Source organism: Lynx canadensis, chromosome D2 (assembly GCF_007474595.2).
Source record: "Lynx canadensis isolate LIC74 chromosome D2, mLynCan4.pri.v2, whole genome shotgun sequence".
Taxonomy (NCBI): Eukaryota; Metazoa; Chordata; class Mammalia; order Carnivora; family Felidae; genus Lynx; species Lynx canadensis.
This window is the reverse complement of record NC_044313.2, coordinates 9,883,293-9,910,460: the sequence shown is the minus strand read 5'-3', so window position 1 is coordinate 9,910,460 and position 27,168 is coordinate 9,883,293. Positions and strand designations below refer to the sequence as shown.

The window sequence follows — 27,168 nt, the reverse complement described above, 5'->3', positions numbered from 1 at the left end:
GAAAATTTAAGACAGTCCTGGAGCCATCAGTGAGTATATGGCTCCACAGGGTTAGGAATTAGAGACAAGAAACTTCTCTTTGGTGGGTCATACAGGATGGTTTGTTTCAAGACCGTTATGGTGAACCCCAAATTAATCCTTCTGACAGTTCCTTTCTGACAGCAACAGTCAAATTACCCGTGGTAATTCGGCAACAAGTGCTACAGACTTTAATGGCAAGTGGGTGGCCTTTAAACGGGGATTCCAAACCTTGGTAGGACGGAGAATTCTTTGGGCCAGAGGCTGTCATGTGTACAGCAGAATGTGTCGCAGCACCCTGGGCCTCTACTCACTAGATGCCAATAGCACACGCACCCCTCCCCCGCTGTCCTAATTAAAAGGGTCTCCAGACATGGGGCAGGGCTGGGTGCAAAACTGCTCAACAGAGAACCACTGTTTAAGGGCAAGCAGCAACTGGAACTCTGGGTGCGAAGCCTCTCACTGCCCCACTCTAGCTAATATGTTCAATCATGAAACGAGTTAATGTGAGTTAAAAATAGCGTTTAGACTATAAATTTACATAACACAATTATCAAGACTAGGAAAGACTATACCGTATTGTTATCTCAAGGGCTTTACACACAATGAACTTTTTTCAATTAGATACATCTCTAAATCAACCTGTTTAAAAATAAACCTTTGGGGTGCCTGGGTGGCTCAGTCGGTTGAGCATCTGACTTTGGCTCAGGCCATGATCTCACGGCTTGTGAGTTCGAGCCCCGCGTCGGGCTCTGTGCTGACAGCTCAGAGCCTGGAGCCTGCCTCGGATTCTGTGTCTCCCTCTCTCTCTGCCCCTCCCCTGCTCGTGCTCTGTCTCTCTGTCTCAAAAATAAATAAAACATTAAAAAAAATAAAAATAAAAAAATAAGTAAATAAACCTTTTAATTCAAATATAACCCATATATAATATAATACAGGACTGCCACTTCAGAATTACAAGGTATTTGCAATGCTTTTCCAGTCTGAATAACCAACGCAAGAGTATCTGCACTGCTCACCTGACAGTTCAAACACAACTTTCTCATTACCTTAAAAGAAAACAATCTTTTAATAAACTTACCCTTAATGCATATTGCTGAAATCATAAAGAGATCTATCCTGTAGAAATGCCAAAGGATACCACTTTATTTGGCATAGATATGTACTTTCCCTCTAACCAATAATCCAATTAAGTCATCGTTCTCACATTGCCATCCGTCCATTTGTCCAAAGATTTACTGAACATTTACTATAAATCAGGGATTGCTGCTAAAATTGAATAATACACGAGCTCGAACTCCACCTCCTGAGACGTGTAGAGGCTAAAGAAACAGACAGATGGGAACACAGGGATTTATAATACAATATAGTCCGGCAAGGTTTCAGAGCGGGAGCAAACCGGAGATGAATCTTGTAAAGTGAATGGAGCAAAGCAGAGCATCACTGTTTTAATATGCTGGCACAGAGAAGGTATTTTAAAAGCATGACACAGAAACCAGAAGTCATAGAGGAAAAGGATTAATAAACTGGGTAACATAAAAATATTAACTTCTGTATAATAAATTATATGGCATAAACAATGATATAAAGCAAATGACAAAATGGGATGTGACTGGCAAATGAGAAATGTTTGAGATGACAACTGCTAATACACAAAGAACTTTTCATCGTGGTTTGAATCATTCTTGTAACTGAATTTTCACAAAACCTATCATCCTGTTTCAATGAAAGAGGTTCTCTGCATCTCCACGACCTTTTATTTTTTAAGTTATTTGGAAGAAATGTACAAGAGCAAATGACTTACTTGCACAGCCCTTGGTACTGAAATCAAACATTCCCTGTAGAATAGGCTGGCCAGTGTCACTCTATAGGGAGAAACCTAAAGTTAAATGAGGTATTTGCTCATTTAACAGAATCAAGATTAAGTCTCAAAAAGGAGAAGCCGAGACATTTTATCACGATACAAATATAATGACACAGAAGTTATTTAATTGAATTCTTTATTAAACTGGTTATGTTTAGGACAGTGCCCTTAAGAAACTAAGAGTAATTACTCATCTGGGAGAAAAAAAATTCAGTCTTGCATTAGCACAACCATACACAAAAAATTGCAGATTACTGAAGAGTGAAAGGTAAAACTGAAATTCTTAGAAGGAAAGAAAACATTTCCATGGCCACAGAAAAGGCAAAATTTTCTTGAACCCAACACAAAAGCCCTAAAGATAAATTGGACTACATTAAAATTAGGAATTTATGCTCATCAAAAGACACCATTAAGAGGAGAAAAAAAAAAAGGCAAGGAATGAGTGGAAGAAAGTATCTGTAAAACATGCACGCAACAAAGGATTCTCATCCAGAATGCTAGAAGGACTTCTACAAATAAGAGACCGACAACAGATAAACGGGCCAAAGACTCGAAGAGACAACTCACAAATGGCCAGGAGACACATGATAAGGCCTTCAACTTTGTCAGTCAATGTCAAAATGCAAATCAACACCACGGTGCACCCCCCACATTCCACTATCAGGATGGGAAGCACCTGGACCTTTCCTCTGCTGGGAGTAAAAGTGTAAATGAATACAGTCACTTAAACGACGGGCAGTAGGAACTAAACCTATGATCTAGCAAGTCCATACCTAGGTCTAAGCCCATCAAAAATACCTACATATGTCCAACCAAAGACATGTCTTCACATTGCACTTCTGTTAGCCAAACCTAGAAACAGTCCATCCCTAGGAGAATGGGCGTACAGGCAATAAGAATAAACCACCTACTGTTACACACAACCACATCAATAAATCTCACAAATATACTGCTGAGTGGAACAAGTCAGTCACAAAATAAAATACAATGAGTGATTCCACGTAAAATATAAAAACAGGCAAGATGAATCTGCTGTGGTTATCTTTGAGGTGGGATAATAATCAATGGGGGCATGAAACAGGCTTGTGGGGGGCTGGCATATTCTGCTTCTTGATCTTGGTGTTGGTTGCACAGTTGGAGACTGAAAATTTATCAAGCTGTGCAATTAAGAACAGTGCACATTTCTGTAGACACATCACATTTCAATAACCAGTTTAAAAAAAAAAAAAAAACCCACAGAGAGGCAGCAGAAAGAATTCTTGGAAAAATCTAAACCGGACCACTGAGAGAGGACTTCACATTTTTCCTAAGCTCAGTGCTCCAACTAGAGGACCCACGAAGAAGCCAGCTCCCTACACACTTCTATATACCGCTTTTCCTTCACTTCCCAGTTTTATTCCTTCAGACAGATGCCTGCCTTCCACATGCAATGCACGTCAGTAAAGTCACTGAGCACCTTGTATGTGCCAGTTAATGTGCTGGGCACTGAGGACAGCGACAGATCAGCCCTGGTTTGCTCGAGGACCTGACAAGCAGGAACCATGTCTGATCACATTCCTCTTGCCTTGGCATCTAGCATGACGTCTTCTACAGAGCAGGCCCTCCGCAAACACTGACTGATCACGTACGCCTACAAACAACTGGACCGCAAGGAGAGCTACAGGTAACACCCTCGGAAATGTCAAGAGTTCACAGGATCCGAAAGGCTGCCCCTGGCTTCGCTCAGCGCCCAGGGAGAAGAGCTGGTGGGGGCAGCCGGGAGGAGATACAGAGACTGGCTTCGCTGAAGAAGTGGCACAGGACCGTGGTCTGGAAAGGACGCTCCCAGCTGGGGACAAGAACACGGCGGGATAGGAACAGGAGGCAAGAGGCAGCACAAGGCCTGGCGGAAGGGAGGCTCCAGAGCATGTAAAGTCGTGCCTGACAACTGGGGAAAGGGGTTGTGGGCAGGAAAAAGCAAACTTTCTTTTTCAGGAGGTCAGGGCAGAGCTCGGTGGTAGTATTTTCCAAAAGCTCCAAAGACCATGGCTGTTTTTCAAGGATTAGAAATCATGCACTGCACCGAGCTTATTATTTCACTGTGGACAGACGGGAAAAGGATGGGAAAAGACACACGATCAAATACACTTCTATTCCCCAGTAACATTTACTTTTAGTTAATATGCAAGCATTTTAGGATACTTCAAAATTACAAGTTGTAACTCATAACTCTGATAAACAAAGCCATTTATACGAGCTTCAATTCAAACTCCCCCTTATTTTACTAAAATTAAAATGTGAGGAGAGCCTGGCGGGCTCAGTCAGTAAAGCATGTGACTCTCGGTCTCGGGGTTGTAAGTTGAAGCCCCATGTTGGGTGTAGAATTTACAAGATAAAATCTTTTTGAAAAAATATGAGTTAATTCAAACTCTGGGCAAGCTAAGCATATTGAACTTCAATTTTCTCATTTGTAATGAGAAACTTAAAAACACATGACCCATAAGGAACTGCTTTTTGACTCTGATGTGGCAAATTTCCACCTGTGACAATTTTAGAAGCAAGAATTTGTGATGAGCATGTGAATTCTTTTACCTCCCACGGCCTGCAGGAGGCATCAAAAATCCCTTACTAAAATTATTCGGTGGTCATTTTTTCTACTGACTATGTCTAACTCACTGGACATTTAACATCCAGAAAAAGAGATGCTGAGTCAAAAACCCCAGAGTTTTGTTCTGTGCTGTGGGTAGCTGATGAGATCATTTGTATTTCTTTCAGAGCAACAGTAGCAAAGTCACTACCACGTGTACCCAAATGCATCACCCCGGGCTGCAATACTGTAGTAAAATAACACATGCTAATTTGTCTGGTCAGGAAACTGAAACGCGTGGGAGCTTGTGGGAGCTTGGGGATTTCAACAGCCCGTGATTCTGCAGATGCAGCTTTGTAAACCCCAAGTTTTTCCCGTAGCTGCTTTTGTAACAGTAATGCCAGCTACCTCCTTTCAGGCAAGCCCCTGCAGAATTCCAGAGGTGCTGTCTGACCACGATCGTGCTGAGGCACCGAGCTGAAGAATGATTAATCACAGATGAATTCGCTTTTTGTTTCTTTTCTGACATTTCCGAACCCTTTCTGATGTTTCAACTATCTGATGTCTGGCCATGTCATGCTACCAAAGCAGACTGCCTGAAGTCACTGTTTACTTTGGCCCACATACAAGTCTGGATAAGAATTTAGTCAAAACACCTCTTTCACATCACAGAATGGCCTTACGGCAGAACTCCGAGAGACAACACGACGGAGTTTTAAACATTACACCTACCGTCATTTCTATTTACTCCAATTTTACTTTTAAGGAAATCGAACAGTTTTAAAATGTATGGGAAGGGGTCACACTGGAAGAGTATAAACTAAGCTTTACAGGTAAACATTAAACAGTTTGGAAGCACGGGAAAACTCATTTAAAAAGTGTTTAGAAAACAAACCAGACAGATTTAAACCAACAGCTCGATTTTTAAGAGCATATAAAATAATAATGTATGGCTGTATATGTATATAAACTATATAACATATCTATATAAGCTGTATAATGCATCTATAAAATAAACAAGCACAAAGCAGCAGCCACGTTCCTGGTGGTTAGGCAGAGTGAAGAGAAAACCTGCTCAGGTGCTCACCCTCTGAGATTCCCTGCGCTCCAGAAAGTGACTCCTCCCATCACCAAGCAGAGTTGTGCTCAGTCAGTTCCCTGCCCCTCACCAGCGGCAGGCTCAGGAACAGACAAGAGGCACAACTCCGAGAGGTAAAATGAGCGAAGTGGGCCAGGAGGCTTCTTGGTGAGAGATACAGACAACCGCACACACGTTGGGAGCACTGCTGTCAAAGAAAACCAGAAAATCACAAGCGTGGGAAAGAACGTGGGGAAATCAGAACCTGTGTGCACAGCCGCCACGGAAAACAGCGTGGTGAGTCTTCAAAAAGTTACACATAAAATCGCCATATCATCCAGCAATTCCACTTCTGGGAAGATACATAAAGGAACCGAAAGCAGAAACCCGAACAGGTATCTGCGCATCCGTGTTTGTAGCAGCATTACTCACAATTGCCAAAAGGTGGGAACACCCCGAGCGTCCGTCAGCCGGTGAACGCATAAACATAATGTGGCATATGGGTACAATGGGGTGTTATTTGCCTTAAAAAGGAGGGAAATTCTTACACTTGCTACAACATGGAAGAACCGTGAGGACATCATGCTAAGTTAAATAAGCCAGCCACGAAACGATAGACAGTGCAGGACTCCAGTCACAGGAGGCACCTAGCACAGTCAAATTCAGAGACGAAAGTAGAATGTGGTCACCAGGGGCTGTCAGGGAGGGAGCGGGGAGCTACTGTCTCACAGATACAGAGTGTCAGTTTTGCAAGCTGAGAAGAGTCCTGGAGATGGATGGTGGTGGTGGCTGCACAGCCACATGAACATAACCTCTAGAACCTCTAGGACGTAACCTCTAAAACCGTACACTTCAGAATGGTTAAGATGGCCAATTTTGTTACATATATTTGACCACAATAAAAATATTTGTTAAGAAAAAGAGAGGCACAGGAGAAGACATAGCTCTTTTCTGATTCTAGCCACTACGAATGGCCTGTGATGCCCAAATGGGCAGCCCAAATGTCCTTCTGGGCACCACGAGAGAAGCAGAGCTGGAAGACAGGCGTCACCGGGCTCAGCGGCCAGAAAGCTGCACCCTCCCCGCCTACTGTGGCAGGAGGACTCCTCCAGGGAGAGACTCTTCTAGGTTGAAAACACAATTTCTGTTCATGTCAGCCAGCTCCTGAGCCCCTAAACTGGCACTGATTTATGCTACAACTATACCGAATCCCATGAACATGGTCATGATTATTACAACAGTTAATGTGAACACTAATAACATATCAAGAAATTTCCTTTCATTAATGACTATTTTCAGCTCTCATTCAATTCATCTGTGACTATCCTATGCCTTACTTCTAAGACTATAGGCCCAGACAAAACACTTCTTACTCTGGGGCGCCTAGGTGGCTCAGTCCATTGAGTGTCTGACTTTAGCTCAGGTCACGATCTCGAAGTTCGCGAGTTTGAGCCTTGTGTCAGGCTCTGTGCTGACGGCTCGGAGCCTGGAGCCTGCTTCGGACTCTGTGTCTCCCTCTCTCTCTGCCCCTCCCCTGCTCACACTCTATCTCTCTCAAAAACAAAGAAACAGTAAAAAAAAAAAAAAATTAAAAACACATGATCTTACCATGCAATGTTTTTGTAAATCACTCTTTTACACACACACGGAAAATCATAAGAATTCACTAAAAATGCATGTCAGAGAATGTGATGCACAAAAATAATAGTGCTATAAGCTACCCAACCACGCACACTCCAAGAGGAGAATTTACGGCAACGTGCTCCACTTACGTAACTATGAAGACGGCCACGAGATGATTTTCATCTTGCAGTGTTCATCACTAGCAAGACAAGCAAAATCAAAACACATCATCATGTCAAGAAATGCGTTGTAGGCTCCAGTCAGGGTATTAAATGAAATGCCTTACAAAGATGAATTCACCTAAGCCAACTCGACACATCTCTAGGTATGACCGCATATGGAAATGAAGTGACTTTGCGAAAACTCTCTCACATTGAGCCATCACAAACTTCTCAGATCAGTTCGGCTCAATTCAGGGTCAATTCTGAGCCTGCACAGCTCAACACAGAATGATTTCTATCTACATGGACATCTCCACCTCTAAGTGATCTCCATCCCACAACATGTGTTTCAGTCGTCTGCTACCGAGTACTAAACCACTCCAAATCTCAGTGGCTGAAAACCACACTAATTTATTATTCCTCGTGATTCTGTGAGTTGGCTACAGCTCAGTCAGGGGGTTCTTGCGTCGGTATCTCTTAGGCTCAATCAAGGTAGCGGCATGCAGCCAGAAGCTCGGCGGGGGCTGAAACCCCCAGGATGCTGCTGCCATCTCTGTCCAGCAGCAGTCGGCCCTTTTACATGATGACGGCTGGCTCCCCCGGCAGAGGAAGGGAAAGCTGCCAGCCCTCTTAAGGTGTGGGCCTCAAGCCCCCCGAGAGTTCGTTCCGTGGTATCCTGTTAGTGCAAGTCACAAGGCCAGTCCAATTGAGGGATACAGAATCTACTTCTGATGGACGGAACAGCACGCACACACCAGGTGAGAGGAACTGACGACGACACCCTTGGAAACCAGCTACCGAGCCACGGTCCTCCCTACACATGACGAGAAACTCGTCACTTCAGCATGCCTTCGTGAAAACCCATTACTCAATAAAAAGAGAGCAGGTAAAACCCGCTCTTCTGCGTACCCTGGACCTGCTGTTACATGCTTTCACTTGCTCTACTTCATATAATCGGTGTACTAGACGGTAAAGGCTGTAACTGAACAGGCCCAGATCTACGCGAGAAAAATCCAAATGAAACATTACTCTGGTCTCAGGTCCGGTTCGGTACCCCTGGGCGCCACTTCGCGCACTGTGCCATCTACGTGCCCCCTCGGCTGTAACCTCCATCAGGGCAGGGCATCCGCACCGTTTACAGCTGTATTCCCGGTGCCTGCAGGATCTACGACACTGCCCCTTCTCAGTGACCGAAAATACGCCTATTTGAAGATCTACTCCTTCTTTCTTTAATACCCAATAGAAAACACTTCTGTCGATTTTTCAATGTGGCAAAAACACGCCGTTACTGATGCTTTAAACACTTAGCTATGCTCCAAGGAAGAACATATACTTTTAACTACCATTGTAGTTATATGCTAAATTTACCCTCACTAAACCTTGAAAACGAGAGATTTTACAATAGTGTGCCATTCATTTTCTGTGAGTTATCTTTTGCTGGTGTCTAGTTCTGGGCCCTCAAATTGCAACGTGAACTATTCATGCCGGAACCGGCATCTACCTTGCGATTTTGAACAGCACATTTCTAATTGAGAATTCCCACTTTTATAAGCAGTTGTGCTATTCCTTCATAACTGAGAGTTCTCATTTGCTGAAAATATAATAAAATATCCTCTGGTGAAACGAAAATATCTATAAGTGGAACAAAATAGCCATTTTATTCTGCCCACAAACATCTGAGCTCAGACTTTTTCGGCCCTCAATGGACAAGGCCAAAATGAAGAGACACCCTGTGGCACAACACGGGACTGATTCCTGAGAGGTTCACCACTCTTAGCACCAACCCCAAGAGTTCAGTGCCACTTTCCTCCAAACAAAAGGTAAGTGTCCGCAATTCTACAAATTTCCATAAAAGGAGGCAGAACTGGTGTGAACTAGCATAAGCCTCTGCTTCTCCCCAGCATCTGAACTAAACTAAGAAGTCTGGTTAATAGCACAAGCAGGCCACTTGGAAATTTGGGTGCCATTTATCAGCATATAAACACAGAACCTTGACAGGTCTCAACGAAAGCACAGGTAATGATTCTGTGCATGCTACCCAACTGGGAAGGTACTATCCTACCAGTGCAAGAAGATTCTACACTCAAGCTGAGATAAAAACACAATATATCCTGGGGTGCCTGGCTCGTTGTTGGTAGAGCATACAACTCCTGACCTCAGGGTTGTTGAGTTCAAGCCCCACACTGGGTGTAGAGCTTACTTAAAAACAACAACAACGATATATCTCATTTCTACATCATTCCCATTTTACAGTTGCAAAAACCAAGACCAGCTATAGTTAAGCAACTTCTCCAAAGTGTTGCACACTCCTGTACCGCCACCTCCCTTCGATGCCAGAGTACTTAGTGGTATTTCATGATATCCAGTCATAGTCCGTTAGAACTGCCTGCGTGTCTTAACGAAGTTCTAACCTATTTGCTAAGCAGAAGCTATCCTATTCACACTCAGTAAACACTTGTGAAACAAATGAGGGAGTTTCTCACTATTCTACATGCTTCTCAACCCTCAGCACTAGTATTGCTTCTCATGAAGTCAATAAATGTCTACTGAAAGTTAAACATCTCCTGTGTGGCAGGCACACTGTTAGGTACTTGCATACGTGACGAAGATAAACATCACGAGGGTCTCACGAGCATATGCACAGGAGACAGACTTCAATTTTGGAAAGAATTGTAGACTGCTAAGGGAGGAGGGGGTGCGGTGGCTGGGTGGTCAAGTCTAGCCTTAGTGTCCAGTACAGGTTATTGGAGCAAGTGACCGCTAGGCTGCGGAACGATGAATGAGGAGTTTGCAAGCATGGAGGATGTAGAGAGAGAGAGAGAGAGAGAGAGAGAGAGAGAGAGAGAGAGAGAGAGAGAGAAACAAGAGATCAGTAAGGGTAAAGGGAACACCCAGCTGAAAGACTCCAGTCACTCAGCCTTAGACGTTCCAGGACCCAGATAACAAAGAGTAGATACGAACTTCTTCAATATGAGTGATTCTCACTTTAATGAACAGAAAAGAGCCAACTTTAAAATGAGAAGTAATCATTTTTCCAGTTCATCATTAGGCTGAGATGTGAAAAATTAATCTGGTGTGGTGGTTCTCAAGCTTGCCTTCACATTAGAATCCTCTGAGCATTAAAAAAACAATTGATGCCCATGGTTGAGCCCCAAATCTTAGAAGATAGGGCCCAAGTATCAGTATCTTTTTAAAGTTCCCCAGGTCATCCTATGGGGCATCTGAGTGGCTCAGTTGGTTGAGTGTCCGACTCTTGATTTTGGTTCAACTTATGATCCCAGGGTCATGTGATCGAGCCCCACATCAGGATTTGTGCTAAGTGTGGAGCCTGCTTGAGATTCTCTCTCTCCTCTCTCTCTCTCTCTCTCTCTCTCTGCCCCTCTCCCCCATTGGAACGTGTGCACACGCCGTCTCTCAAAAAAAAAAAAAGTTCCACAGGTCACCCTAAAGTACAGCCAAATGGATGACAGCAACAACTCAAAAGCAAAGCAGCACTGAGCCTTGGTCTGGTCCTGAAATGACCCCTCACCTTCCCATGGGCTGACTTCCTGTCAATCAAATCTCAGCCTCAATATGACTCCTCAGAGTGGCCCGCCCTGACCCCGACTGTAAAGGAGCCACACCTAGTATGTGCCACATAACACAGTGGCACATTCCTGACGTCTGTCTTATTATCTTGCTGTAGGTGTTCCAACAGAATGGAAGTTCCTTGAGACTAGGGATCTTGCTGCATTTCCAGTAGGAGGTCAGGAAGTACTTTATGAATGAACGAATGAAGTAATAAGCCAAAGGACAGGTAGGCATGGGGGTATCTCTCATGGAAATGGAATTTAAAAAATAATATCCTGAAGCTGTAATTCTGAGAAATTTCGGTTGCGTATGATTAAGCCAGACTGACCGAACGACACGGAGAACATTTTTTAATTCTTAGCTAAAAACTAGACAAGCCAGATGTCTGTTTCCAAGCAGAGCTCTACCTAAGAAGGAGACTGAAGAACACACAGTATTTACTCTGGACTGGAGTCAACAAAGGTGGGATTAAAAGTCGTCATGCAGAGGGAAGGGGGGATGAAAATATGGTCACCATTTCCATGAATAGCAAAAAAAGAAGAAATAGGTCAAAATATGGAGCAATTAAGATTTGAGCTTAGGCATGAGGAAAAACTCGCTGAGGGAAATCCTGCGACACTACAGCAGCCATTACAGATGAGAAGTAAAAGTGAAATTTCTGCGGGTCCCTAAGACTGGCATAAAAATGCTTCCATTTAGAAGGGTCGCGCACAAGTACACAGAGGAAGATGAATATCCAAGATGGCTAGAATTTTCTTCTGATTGTTATTATTGTACTACAATATCTATAGTACCTGAGCTTCCTACCTGAGCTTTAGATCTGGTACCACAAAAATGAGCTAGAAGGAAAAAATACTAGTAAGAACAGAACCAAGTAAGTATTTTTGGAAAGCAGAAATATGTCCATGCTTTTCCTTCTTCATAGAATATATGTTTAGGGGCATCTGGGTGGCTCGGTCAGTTAAGCATCCGACTTCAGCTCAGGTCATGATCTCGCGGTTAGTGGGTTTGAGCCCCACGTCGAGCTCTGTGCTGATGGCTCGGAGCCTGAGGCTTGGAGCCTGCCTCGCATTCTATGTCTCCCTCTCTTTCTGCCCCTCCCCTGCTTGTGCTCTGTCTCTCTCTCAAAAAATAAATAAACACTTAAAAAATTTTAAAAAAGAACATATGTTTGGACCTATCAACTAAATTAATAATGCAGGCATAAAGGAAATATTCAAATATTAAATTCACAAGTTACCTACGCTATACACTTAAATATGAGATGAAATGCCAGCAGAGTGCCTTGACCAGACTACCTGGGCTGTCAGCATAAAACCAGCAAGGTAATGTGTACCACCCTTCTTTCAAAGCCAGTTCTGTTAGATCCACAGCTTCTAACAATGGAAACATCCCTTCCCCATACTTTCCGTACTTAACATCAACACTCTGGAACCACTTTTGTTCGTTCCCATATATAGTTAATCACCAAGTTTTACGGAGTATTCCTTTGTACAGGGAGGGGGGGGCGGGGGAAGAGGGAGGGGAAATTTATGGGTTAACAAGATTTAAGAGATCTATCAACCAAACTGTACAGGCCTCGTCTGGGTTCAAAGTCAAACTGCAAAACAAACGGACACTGACTAGATACAGAAAGGTACTTAGAAATTCCGCTAATACTTTTGAGGTGTGATGATGAGACTGCGTGTATTTTCAAAATGCTCTTGTCTTTTAGAAATACACACCATGAACAGATGAAATGATATTCTGGATTTGTTCCAAAATAATTCAAAAGATGATGGAGGAGGGAATGGGGAAGAAAGAACAGATGAAACAAGAGGCACTGATGGGCTGAAGCTGGATAATAGGTACACGGGGTTCAAGTACACTTTTCAATTTGGTTTATGTTTTAAAAATTTCCCTACCTTAAAAAAGTCATAACTTATATATTCGAATATGTTTTTTGATGTATAAATGCGATGCACTTGGCTGGGAAAAGGGTTCCCAGCTGCCTAAATACCTCAGAGAAGCTTTCAAGTCATTGAGTCCTCTGGTTACCCATTTTTTATAGGACTAGGCCCTGGGCAAATCCTTACTTCTCTGCTCCTGCTCTTTGCTATGTGCTTCCCCATCAGCCCTACTCTACATCAGGCCACTTACCAAACCACTGGCCTGACCTGTTTTCATGTAAAATGCTTCCCATCTTCACCTAGATTACAAATTGTCAGAGGAAGATTCATGTTTACATCTTTTTGCCTCTTCAGAGCTTAAAGCAGTGTTCTAAGTAGAGCAAAGGTGTTCGGTTACTGCTTTTCAGGTGGGCAGGATATAGGGAGTCTGCTCCTTCACACTTCTCTGTACTTCCCAGAGTTTTTACACACAGTAGGCCATTAATCCTTAGGAAACATCAAAGAGTTTCATTAAAGAGAATATAAAAGGCAAAACTGTTTTAAAAGGGAAATTCTGAAATACAGTTAAATCTCACAATAGTACGATGAATTACAAAGTCAGAGCGGTAAATGCCGTGGTTCTCACTACAGAAAGCTTAATTTCTGAGGCAGCAAAGCATTATCCTTAATTAACCCATGTTCAAAGCCCAAATCCTGTGCCCTGAGACAAAAATTATATTAAAGATTCATCTTTCTATAATGAAAGCCTTATAAACATTTGTATTACTATTATTATTTTTATTATTGAAAATACCTCACTGCTTACATTGAGCTCCAATTTTTCTGGACTGTGACTGGGTCGAAAGGAAACAAAGCTAAAACAGAAGGGAGGGACAAAATAAATGGGGCGGGGGGGGGGGGGGGGAAGGGTCAGGATCCACCCGGAAATGGTAGATTCCTACTAGTGGGTATACCCCAAGTAAGCAGGGCCCTGCTGAATGTTCCAGAATACCTGGGATTTTAAAATATTTGGTTAATTTCTACAGATTAACCTGTATTAAGCAAATATTAAGCACCTATGCGTCCAGCAGTGTTCTAAGCCATGAACAAGCCAGATCTCATGCAAAGTTCATGGAATAATTCATGACATACATTCGAAATACGCAACCAAGTTAACCTCAAATGATGAGAAACCAGAAAAGCACTAATTTTCATGAAATGTATGTACAAGCAGACACGTGAAAATCAGCTTTACCTTATATTTCATCTTGGGACATGAATGAATGTAGAAACCCATATAATAATAGCTGAGTTGAGATGTTTTCTGATGAAGTTGCCTCGTAAAAGCAATTTCTCTGCCAAAAGAAGAATAAAGATGAAGGTACAGTGAAATCTAGCTCCAATATTCAAAGTACTATGTAATCTGATGTCCAATATCTGATGAAATCTGAAATTGTGACATTAGGCTATGAAGAAACTCCAAGTGTTGAAAGAAAAACAATTTCAAAAGTACTGTAAGATAACTTTTACTAAAAAAAGATACAACAACACTACATTAGTTTGAGCAAATGCATCTAAGTTCATGCTTTACACTTTATTGAGCTAATTAGTTGATCAAAAATTCAAAGAGCATAAAAGCAGAGATCTATTTAGTACATTACTCATTATCCCCTGGAGTTCTCAAAAGATTAGGTTTATCAAGTTAAAAACAAATTTTATAAAACTCAAAAGCCAACACATTTCAGGAAAAATGACTCTGATTATGACCATTTACATGCACATCCTTGCAAGTGTGTCTGCTGTAGAACTCTCTCCTACATCGAGACGCTACTCTAATATTTATTCTCCCTAAAACTAAAGAGTGGAAAAAAACTATGCTATCTCACCACCTTTCCTGTTTGTTGGGCATAGGCGAGGACTAACCGAACAAAGAAGCTGTCAGCAATGTCCATGCTTGGAGTGGTTTTCATTTATATCGGGATAAATCTGGGCACAGAACTTCATCCTACCCGCCCAAGTGAATGACTGGCTATATTTAAGAGTTTTAAGCAAAACTTCAGTACATTTCTAAAGTAAGAGAAAAGTTGTTTGTTTCGTTTTTACGTTTGTTTCTTGAAGATTTTCTTCTTTTCTTTCTTTCTCTCTTTTTTTCTTTCTCTTTTGTAGCAACAAATGCTTGAAATTCAAGTGAATAGCCTGTGCATTTTGCAAGTTCAAATTTAAATCACTAAAAAGGTGTGACCCTACAAATTCATCTGTAAAATGAAAGTATCTCTAAATCCAAGCAGACTGAGCGTTAGTGGCCTGTAACAGAATAAATCCTACCAACCCTAGAACGAATCCACTTGGAAGGTTCAAAGTGAGGAAGGACGCCCGGCCACAACGGCACTCCGCTTGGTCCTGCGCTGCCACTCCCTCCCTCAGCTGTCCGGGCCCAAACCTAGGAGCCATCCTCAACCATTCTTCTCCTCTCACTCCCATGTCCGACCCATGTCGACAAATCCAGCCGGCTCAACCTCCAAAATTTACGGGGGGTCTGACCGCTTGTCATTACCTCCACCGCAGCCACTATGGTCCAAGCCCGCATCCTGGCTCCCCCGGCTGACTACTGCAACTGACTGGCTTCCCAGTGTGCTCTCTTGCCCCTCTATAAATCCCGCAGAGTGGTAACCAGTCGTCGTTTTACAATATTAATCAGATCAGGTAACCTCCCTATATCTTACCTTCAGATTTTTGCACAGCTGGCTCCTTTCCTTTTTTTCTGGGCTCCTCCAATGTCACCTGATCAAGAGGTCTTTCCTGACCACCCTATTCAAAAAGGACCTCACCCTGGCACTGTGACTACTTCTGTCACAGCATAACGGAGTATCTAAATTTATGTTGCTGGTATCCTCATTACGATCTGCTTTGACAAAGCTGGAAACCCTGTCTTATTCACTTCTATGAATCATGCCCAGGACACATAGATTCTTCTCAAATAAATATGTTAAACAAATTAACTCATTTCTAAAATCCACCTTGCTAACAAAACATAAATTAATGCCATGTTCATGATCCCCAATTCAAACATTTTTTTAAATCTACAGACTATGTTATATAAAAATCTATACTGATTATACATTAAAATACAAAAACTAAATTCATTGTAAATTGCTTAAGAAATTGAAGGAATGGAGGGGAAACTAAATGAGTTTCACTGAAATACACTATAATCAATAATAGAATTGGCAATTTACAACCTACTCTCCCCAATTTTGCTTGGAAATGTCAATCTCCTGGCTGCCTTTCCTCTTCCATAAACTCAGCAACTCAGATCCCCCAGGCCACTACAAACAAGTGACGAGGCTGTAATCCAGTGGCAGCCTCCCCGCTCTCAACTGCAACAATGTTCGTGCTCTCGGTCTCCTTTGCTTCCTCCTCAAAGCTCTCCAGCTCTAGCCGGAGATCTACCAAATCTACCAAATCTCTATCTCTTAGAGATCTACCAAACAGTAAATAGAACTCTTTATAATTTTGCTAGGAATTGATTATTTACTATCTCAAATGCAGCAGGATTTCTATATCTCCTGGTTTATTGAGGCATGAAATGATATTTCATACATAGGCTGGGATTCACTATGTGGGAATAAATATTCATAATGTTTATCTGAGAAGTCTAAACAAATCCATAAGCTATATACTGTAAAGTGGAAAAGTAGATACAAAAATAAAAGAAGAAGGAAAATAGCAATGATCACAAAGTGTTGACTGATTCTGGTACAAAAAAAAAGTAGCTTTTCTGAAATAAATACGCTCTTCTAAAGTTACAAAATGTAAATGCTTCAAATGATCAATTTCAATTTCACTGATGCCATCAGGAGTCACGAATATTCTTAATTAGCTTATACAAAAATGCAATTAAATACAAAGGAAAAATAAAGGAATATTACAGGGATCAGTTGTAAACACTGTATAATTGTGAATCGCTGTAACTTATCATTAAGAGATGGCTCAGGTTGAAAATACCAAGATGGAGAATTTTTCTTTGGCCCACTAAAACACACAAAATCTATTATGGACCAGATTTTTCACAAAAATCAAACAGTAATTAAAGAAAAATACCCACTTTTCCAATTTTATAATTCAGAAAAAAGTACATACAGAATTAATAAAAGAAATAATCTCAAAATGTATCTTCCTATGATGTGAGATTGTGACCATCAGACACAGAGACTGGGAAAAGTGAAAATACTGATACAATGAGAAACAGAGACTCAAGTTCCCACATAAGCAACAGAAAAATAATTTTCAATCTTCCTTCCCTTCTGTACCACACATATTCACAGATATGAAGGAATAAAAATAGACCCAGTATTTTCATGGAAAAAGACCCCAATCCTTTTACCATTAGGATAATGCAAAATATCCAAGCGATGCTGCATATATTTGCATCCATGGACATGCAAGGGAAATAATCTTTTGATGAGGGCCAGAGAATTAAGTGGACAGTCAGGGACTTGCCACTCCTATTCTATATATTTTCTATAACTGTATATTCCTTCCAACAGATTTACATTGCTTGAATTCATTTACATGAGATTCCTTTAACCTTTAATTATGAAAAAATATCTATAATAATGATGACAAAAAATATGTAAATACTGTAATATTTAAGGGACATTGAGTGGTTTTTGACAGGGGAGCTTAAATTAAGACATAAAAACACCCCACAAATTCAATGACTTCTCATACACTAGATTACATGGATAGCTTAAAAAGCTAGGGAATTACCATCGGGCACTACCCTCAGTTCTAAAAGTGGTATTTCTAGGGGCGCCGGGGTGGCGCAGTCGGTTAAGCGTCCGACTTCAGCCAGGTCACGATCTCGCGGTCCATGAGTTCGAGCCCCGCGTCGGGCTCTGGGCTGATGGCTCAGAGCCTGGAGCCTGTTTCCGATTCTGTGTCTCCCTCTCTCTCTGCCCCTCCCCCGTTCATGCTCTGTCTCTCTCTGTCCCAAAAATATTGAAAAAAAAATTAAAAAAAAAAAAATAAAAAAAAATGAAAGTGGTATTTCTAAATACTGATATATGAGAGACTACTATAGCAACAAAATTATTATGAACTATCAAATAGGATTTCTGCTGTTATATGATGAAATATAATCAAGTGAGGAATTATCTGAAGTTCCGTATGACCCATTACAGCTGTCAAAAGTAATCTTACCGTAGTGCAGAGTAGACACCCAAAGATAGAAATGAATAATCAGGATCGTAGTACAAATACACAGATGACACACAGTATGGAAGGATGTCAATCACCCCCACAGCAATGATTCTCCCATCAAGCCAATACTGCTGGTGAAAGGAGCCATAACCACAATCTGGTCCATTAGGGGGATTCTCCGCCTGTGAAAAAGCAGACATACATATGAATAGTTTCTTTTCTTTTCTTTTCTTTTTAATATTTATTTATTTTGGGGTAAGCACAAGTGGGGGAGGGGACAGAGGATCCAAAGCGGGCTCTGTGCTGACAGGCTGACAGCAGTGAGCTCAGTGTAGGCTGGAACTCACAAACCACGAATCATGACCTGAGCCAAACTCGGACACTCGACTGACTGAGCCATCTAGGTGCCCCCTTTTTTTTTTTTAAAAAGATTTTTACTTTTAAGTAATCTCAACAACTCAATGTGGGGCTCAAACCCACAACCCCAGGATCAAGAGTCACAAGCTCCACTGACTGAGTCAGCCAGGTGCCCCTATCATCTTTTTCTTTATATTAAAAATCATAATAATTGTCCTGTTATACTTCTACTTTGTAACTCCTAAAATTTCCTGCTGTCATCTTCCTCTGCAGTCACACCCTACAAAACGTTTTACTTGTAGAAACACTGACCAAACAAAAGAATGAGAAAAAGAAATAAACTTAAGGTTTTTTTTTAAACCTTGTTTAAAAATTTAACAGTAGGAAATACAAATTTTACAGGATAAGTAAATATTAAAGTCTATTTTTCGGTTCCACACAAAAGCTGAGACAGAAATGGTGCAGGAAAGAAAGATGGGGAACACAGGAGAGGCGTGGGTGAGAACAGAACTGCCCCTATACCATCGGCCAGGCCTCATCTGTGACAACCCTAGCACTGACAAGGCATATGATCCCATCATCTTTTGTAGGTAAGAGTTCCTGTGTAAATAAAAAAGGCTAGGACACTTCCTTTTATGAGCCAAAGGAAAATAATTTCCTTACCATTATCTTAATGTAACTATAATCCCACAAAAGAAACTTAGAGATTTCAGAGTATAACCTTTTATCTGTAAATAGTTGAGTGACACTTTTCATTTTAAGATTCAATGATTTTAAATATTGATTCATTTTGAGAGAGAGAGCGAGCAAGCGAGGGAGAGGCAGAGAGAGAGGGAGAGGCAGTCCCAAGCAGTTTCCATGCTATCAGCACAGAGCCCAGCGGGGGGTGATCTCATAAACCGTCAGATCATGACCTGAGCCAAAATCAACAGTCAGACGCTTAATCGACTGAGCAAGCCGGAAGCCCCAAAATTCAATATGATTTTAAATGTAACTGTTGCTAAATGAAAATTATGATGCAACATGAAACAATGCTTTGGTAGAGACTAAATGGATGTTAGAGATTAACAACTTAAGTGAACAAATACAACATACACTATATGTATATACACATGTATATCACATACATCATTTTCACACAGCTAAAATCACAGATAACATGTATACACAAAAGCCGGAAGAGAGGGGTGCCCAGGTGGCCCAGTCGGTTAAGCATCTGACTTGAGCTCAGGTCAGGACCTCACTGTTTGAGAGTCTGAGCCCTGCATCAGGCTCTCTGCTGTCAGCACGGAGCCCACTTTGGATCCTGTCCCCTTCTCTGCCATTCCCCTGCTCGCACACACACTTGCTCTCATCGCTCTCAAAAATAAAAATAAACACTAAAAAAAACCTAGAAGAGAATGAAGAAAAATGAAAAAGTCAGTTTACTAATATTAAAACCAGAAAAAAGACATTACAAGACAGGAAATCTACAGATCAGAATCTCTCATAACACAGAGGCAAAAATCCTCACCAAAATCTTAGCAAATTAAATCCAACAATGTATGAAACGAATTATACACCATGACAAAGTGGGATTTATTCCAGGTATGGAAAGCTGGTTCAACCTTAAAAAATTAATTTAAAATAAAAAGCAGTTAATCATGGAAAGATGCTAAAGGAAAAAATCATATATCAATTGACGCAGAAAATACCTCTGACAAAATCCAGCATCCAGTTATGACTAAAACTCAACAAACTAGGAAGAGAAAGGAACTTCATCAGCTTAATAAAGAACATATACAACAAATCTACAGCTGACATCACACTTAATGATAAGAAAATTGATGCTTTCCCCAGTAAGATTCCCTTATTCAACATCATACTGAAAATGCTAGTGTAATAAACTTATTGTAATAAACTTAGTGTAATAAAATTATTAGTGTAATAAAACAAACAAAAAAGGAAATAAAAGGTATTAAGATTGGGAAGGAAAAGAATAAAACTGTCTTTATTCACAAATGACATGATTTACTATGTAGAAAATCCCAAAGAGTCAATAACAACAAAAAATGGAAACAATAAGCCATCATAGCAAGGTCACAGGACACAAAGCTAACAATCAAAAGCCATTTGCTTTACTACATACGAGCTATAACTGGAATATGAAATTAACAACCCAGCGCCATTTTATAAAACCAAAAAAAAATTACATGCCTAAATATAAATCTAACAAAGTATGTACAGGATATATATGCAGAAAACTGACAAAATGAAACAAAGAGATGGTAAATAAGTGTAAAAATATTATCTGTTAATAGACTGTAAGACTCAATATTGTTAAGATGTCCATTTTCCCAAGTTGGTTTATACATTTAATGCAATCCCAATCCAAATCTCAGCAAACTATTTTGTAGGTATAAAAAAATTTGTTCTAATGTTCATATAAATAGGCAGAAGACCTAGAATAACTAACATAATACTGAAGAAACAAGTCGAAGGTCTGACACTGCCTCCGTCGAGACTTACTGTAAAGCTACAATGATCAAGATAGGGTCTATACTGGCCGAATAAGAGAAGAGTAGAACAATGTAACAGAACTAAAGCCCAGAAATAAGCCCACATAAACATGGTGGACTATCCTCTGACAAAGGAGCAAAGACAGTCCAAGAGAGAAAGGACAGTCTTTCTAACAAATGATGCCGGAACAATTAAACATCCAAATGCAAGAAAATCCAAATCTAGACAAAGACCTTACAGCTTTCAAAAATTCAGCTCAAAATGCACCACAGACCTAAATATAAAATGCAAAACTATAAAACTTCTAGATGATAACAATAGGAGAAAATCTGGGTGACCTTGGGTTTTGTGATGAGTTTTTAGATGCAATGCCAGAAGCACAAACCATGAAAGAAATAACTGATAAGCTGGACTTCATTAAATTTAAAAAGTGCTCTCTCTACAAAGACACTGCTAGGAAAATAAAAAGTTAAACCACTGACTGGAGAAAATCGCAACACATGTATCGGATAAAGGACTGGTATTCAAAAATAGAAAGACTGTTAAAATTCAACAGTAAGAAAACAAACAGCCCAATTAAAAACTGGGCAAAGTATCTGAGCAAACACCTCACCAAAGAAGATGTACAGGTGGCAAAATAAGCATATGAAAAGCTGCTCAACATCATCTGCTAGGGAACTGAAATTAAAACACACACACACACACACACACACACACACACACACACACACACACACACACACCGAGCTAATACTACTCAACTATTAGAATGGCTGAAATCCAAAAACCTGAATCAAATGCTGGCGAGGACGCACAACAGTAGGAACTCGGATTCATTGATGATGATGGAATGTAAAACGGTACAGATACTTCAGAGGACAGTTTGGGACTTTCCGGTAAAGATAAACATAGCGTTACCATATAAAATAGTAATCACGCTCTTAGGTATTTATCCAATTTGTCTGACAACTTGGGTCACACAAAACCCAAAGGCCTGCATGCAAATGTTCATAACAATGTTATTCATAATTGCCCCAAACGGTAAGCAACCAAGATATCCTTCAATAGGTGATAAATAAACCATGACACATGGAATATTATTCATCAAAAGAAATAACCTATCAAGCCACAAATACACAAAATGAAGAAACCTTACATGCATATTGCTAAGTGAAAGAAGCCAGTCTGAAAAGGCTCCATACATACATTCCAAATACATCCAGTAAAAGGCAAAACTAAAGAGGCAGTAAAAAAATCATTGGCTGCCAAGAATTTGGGGGATTTGGAGCAGGGGACTTTTACGATAAAACTATTCTCTATGGTTCTGTACTAGTGGATACTTGACATTATGCACTTACCAAAACTCAGAACTTTATAAACACAAAGTGAGCCTTAATGGATGCAAACTAAAAGAAAGTCTTTTAGGAGATTAAGGGATCCCAGGAAGGAATGGAGACAGGACAGAGAATCTACCTGTATTACAAATGTATGAAACAACCTGACTGAAAGAGGTCGGTTGGGAGGGGAAAGGTGCTGACTTCAGTAACCTTTGGGGTCTGTAAGAATGAAGGCAAAAGGAAACCCACACATAAGCATTGTATTCTACCTGATAAAGTTGTTTTCCACGAGACTACAGGTTAACAACTCTGACACTGATACGTGTGCCTACTGTAAAGTGACGGAGGTGATGGGAACCAAGTTTCTCACTGTTGAAGTCGTCATTTACAGATAAGCAAGGGGAAGAGGCTAGAATGACCCACAGGGTGATGGATTAGTATTGGAGACATGCGTAAGAACTCACGTTTAGCTTAATACAGACAAGATGGTTACATACAGAAATATTTATAGGTCTGTATATATCATAGATATGTTCATACAAGGGTTAGTATGTACACATGTGTTTCTTTACTCTGCCAGATGAGAAGGCCTAAATAAAGGAAACCCTAGTAGCAAGAAGCACATCTAGCACTCAGATCTTGGTTTCTCCATTCTGTAGTAAAAGGAACAAGGCTCTTTGGAAAAATGGCCAATTCCAGGACTGGGACAGGAAGAGCCCGTTTAAGATGAGCCTACTTCATCGTGTGGTGCCAAAAAAGAAAGAAAGTACTTAAAAAACAAAAAGAAACACGCACTGATGGAGTTATGTCAAAGAGGCACAGAAGGCGACTGAAAAAGCTCCCAATGGCCAAAGCTGGAACAATTTGAGCAAAAAAAAAAAAAAAATAGTGTTAGATTACAACCCAAAGTATAAAATTAATATCCGTAAGTCCATAATGACATACACGATTGAAAAAATTAATAAATGAGGAAGAAAGACGAATCTCCCATGCAGAAGGATTCCAAAAAGTTCAGGTAGACAGTCTGCCCTAAAGGTAAGGGAGCATTACTCCCTATGAAGTGTGGGCTACGCACAGGAACTCCCTTTCAGAGTACCTTCCAGAGGTATGGGAAGGAACTTCAAAGAGTAACTGCACAGGCGAGCAAGGTCTACAACAGCAAATGAGAGGACCGACTAAGGTGCTAGAACTATTCATGATTTCTAAACCTTCCACTGCTACAGCTAAAAATGTGGTTCAGACAATAAATATATCTTGAAACTTTTAACAGCTTCTGCCAATAATAAATTACGTCAAACCCCAGTTTTAGCATTTACTATCATATAGGTTTAGTCTTCAGAAAGATATTATTATTTCCCTGGAAATAGGTACAGTTTAAAGAGCAGAACAGGCAACAAACAGAAGCATTAACAAAAAAAAAAAAAAAAAAAAAAAGGAAAGGATATTAACCCATTAAAACTACAACACCAGAACTGACACCCATATTCTAAATTGCTAATGGACTTGAAGTCAAATCACTTGTCTCAGAAGCTAGGCTGCTCCAAATATGTAATAAGAAATACAGAGATTCCTATACATCACTGAATTTTATGAAAACCATCTTTTAGATGTAAGTCAGCCCTGAGGCTCCTGGAAATGAAGCTCCCTGTCTTTAAAAGTAATCGTGTAGGAGAGCAATCCCACAGTGACAGGGAGACAAACTGTCAGTCCACGGCACATGAGGTGGGGAGCCTGTCCAACGTCGGGCAGTCAAAAGCTAACTAAATGACTTTGAAACGAACCCAAATTCTTCCACAATTTCAGTTTAGTACGTCATTCTAGGACTCACTAAATCCAATGTGTGCATTCATTCATTAAAAATGTATTTATCAAAGACACAATACATATGGACTTACTAATGGGCATGTTCTCAATAAGTAAATAACCAAAAGACCACGTTAACCCTAAATATAAATCAATCCTGCTTGTTGTACAAGCTTGAAATCTTTTTCCAAACTGCAGCTACCTTCTGAGTTTCCAATTTTAATCATGTCATCCATTCCTGGGACCTCCCATTTAATGACCTTCCATTTACTTCACTGTTGGTTCTTCTGTGAGTCCACCCATGACCAACATACCCTACCACAGGCATTATTCTCGTGTCTCAATGCCCGTGGAAGTTAACAGTCTTCTCCCTCTGTAAAACCCGCATCTATTTATACAGGTATGGGCTACCTTATAATTACTGAGGAAAAAAGAAGCCACAGGACCATCTACTCTGACTCCCTACTACATCCAGACAAAGAAACAAGAAACCCAGGAGTCAATTAAGTAATACAATCATCATGAAACTATGGAGTTATAAACTGATTCACAAACTATCTTCTTGGCCCCTAGGTCGATGCTATTTTTATGCTATGATAAGAAAATCAGCTAATCATCTAATTCATCGTTTAAATATCCTCACTTTCGAATATCTCTAGGATATACAAGTCACTAAATAAGGCAATATAAAAAACAAACTATTCAATGCATGGTTTTCAACAGCTTTTCTTAAAACCTATTTTGCTGCATTCTTTTTCTTTCCAACATGTTTTCTGACAATTAAAATATGAATGATTTCCTTTTCTCCCTTGTGGGAGCTTCAATGACCTAATTTTTTTTTTAAAAAGCAGATTTGATAAATGGAAAACAATCTCAGTAAAGGCAGGTAAGAAGCTATTTTCCAAAAAGTACATCTGGTTGTTTCCGCAGTACTGATTAATAATGATTTACTATTCCCCAAATGGTAACTCAATCAATACTTTCAAGTTTTTCAACAGGTTAAGTGGCAGCTGTGGAAATGGGCTGATGGTGAACCTGAACTATTGATTCCCTTGGCTCTCTGTGAAGATGGGACAGCCGGAACCCCTAGATCACTCACTTCTGGCTAGGAAATCTGGAAAAAATTCTGGGCCAGGCACCTGGGTGGCTCAGTCAGTGAAGCATCTGACTTGGGCTCAGGAGTCCCCAGCTGGGTGAGTGCGAGCCCCGCCTCAGGTGAGCCCTGCTTCTCTCTCTCTCTCTCTCTATCCCTATCTCTCTCCGCCCCTCGTGGGACTCTCTCTGTCTCTCGCTCCCTCTCTCTCCATCCTTGCTCACTTGCACCCTCTTTCACTCAAAACAAAACAAAAAGCAAATGAAAAAAAAATTCTGGGGGCGCCTGGGTGGCTCGGTCGGTTAAGTGTCTGACTTCGGCTCAGGTCACGATCTCATGGTCCGTGAGTTCGAGCCCCGCGTCGGGCTCTGTGCTGACAGCTCAGAGCCTGGGGCCTGTTTCAGATTCTGTGTCTCCCTCTCTCTCTGCCCCTCCCCTGTTCATGCTCTGTCTCTGTCTCAAAAATAAATAAACGTTAAAAAAAAAAAAAAATTCTGGGCCTACCATGTGTCCAATACCATAAACTGAACTGATTTAACTAAGATTCTTCATGCTTGTCTATGAACGTACACACATTTGCTGAATCAGTTGACATAAAACCGCCATGATAGGCTTCCCTCAAATGCGATCCCTTAGCTCAAACTTTTTTTTTAACACTAAAACATGGAAAGAATACAGGAATTTGAGTGTTAGAGTAAGGCGATAAAAACAAAGAACAATGAGTAAGTTTGTGAAATGAGAAATCAGCAGAACTCCTGGTTATGTCTCCCTGGCCATTCAGCAACATCCCTGAAACCCAGACTCATGAGCTTATCATGCCATATGTTTCAATATGCTATTACCTGGACACCTGTTGGTTTTTATAAGTAGCAGCCAGAAATTACCTTTATTGCAAACGTATATATTTTCAGCAAATACAGACTTGTCACCCTCACCCCCACTAGGTCAGAAAGATCCACATCTTACAACAGCCCCTTCACTTAATTCTCCAAGGGGCTCAGTCCCCCAGCCTCGGAGAGGCCTCTCCAAGTCAGTGACCATTCTGTATTTTTACTTCCTTAAGAATCCTATTTCAATACTTGGGATTGTCGCATTTCTTCAACGTTTCACCTAAAGCCTATTAATTGTTAACACCCTTCAACTGCTACTTAAAAACACAGAAGGTGATACAATTACAGATTGTAATTATGCAGGAAAGTACACTTTATTTGAGAACCAACAGAGGCACAATGACACAGGTATCACGTGAATCAACAGCTCTCAAATTTCTTGGTCTCAAAATCCCTTTAACTTACAAATCTTATTGAAGACCGGGAGATTTTGCTTCCTGGAGATAAGGAGTTTAGGAGATATTTATTGCACTAGATGTTAAAACTAGTATTTTTAAAAATATGTATTTGTTATGCGCTTAAAAATACCAATGAATCCAGTACATGTTAACATTGTTAAAAAAACAACTACTATATTTTCCAAAAAAATTTAGTGAGAAAAACGGCACTGATTTACATTTCTGGAAATCTCTTTGAAGCCCAGCTTGGCAGAGGAGAGTGGAATCTTCTATCTGCTTCTGCATTTGCTGTCATCACGCAGCCTCTGGGAAACATCCCCACAAATTCATAAGAGGATGAGACAATACAGAAGAGAAAAACGCTAATAAAACATAATTTTTGACCTCGAGGATCCCTTGCTAAGGCTTCAGGGACCACCAGGGATTGCAGGATGTTTCTGAGAAGCACTCACATAAATGAATTTTTAAAATCTACAGGCAGCGGGGAAAGATATAAGCAGAAAGCAGTAAGCTACAACAGAAAGGGAGGAGGGCTGAGGGACTCGAGTCCAGGATTCTGAATCAAAGTATCTGGATTTGAGCCCTAACTCCACAGTACACTTTCTGGCTATTTAACCTCAGCAAGGCAATAACTACTTTCGAAAGTACCCATTTCTGCAATTGTTTTAAAGTAGGCTCCATGCCCAACGGGTGGCTTGAACTCACAACCCTGAGATCAAGAGTCGTGTGCTCCAGGGCCTGAGCCAGCCAGGCGCCCCGGTGTTTCTGCATTTTAAAAACAGGAATCATACTACTGCTCACCCTCAAAGGGCACTGTGAAAAACAAATGATAATGTAGAAA

General features: G+C 40.7%; 1 protein-coding gene across 1 annotated transcript in view; it reads right to left on the bottom strand.

Moving 5' to 3' along the window:
* Positions 1-27,168, bottom strand: part of ATE1 (arginyltransferase 1) — a 119,350-nt gene that overhangs the window by 29,156 nt on the left and 63,026 nt on the right. Inside the window, 2 exon segments of the mRNA XM_030334090.1 lie at positions 14,004-14,103; positions 17,951-18,132. Coding sequence (XP_030189950.1) covers positions 14,004-14,103; positions 17,951-18,132 — 282 coding nt within the window.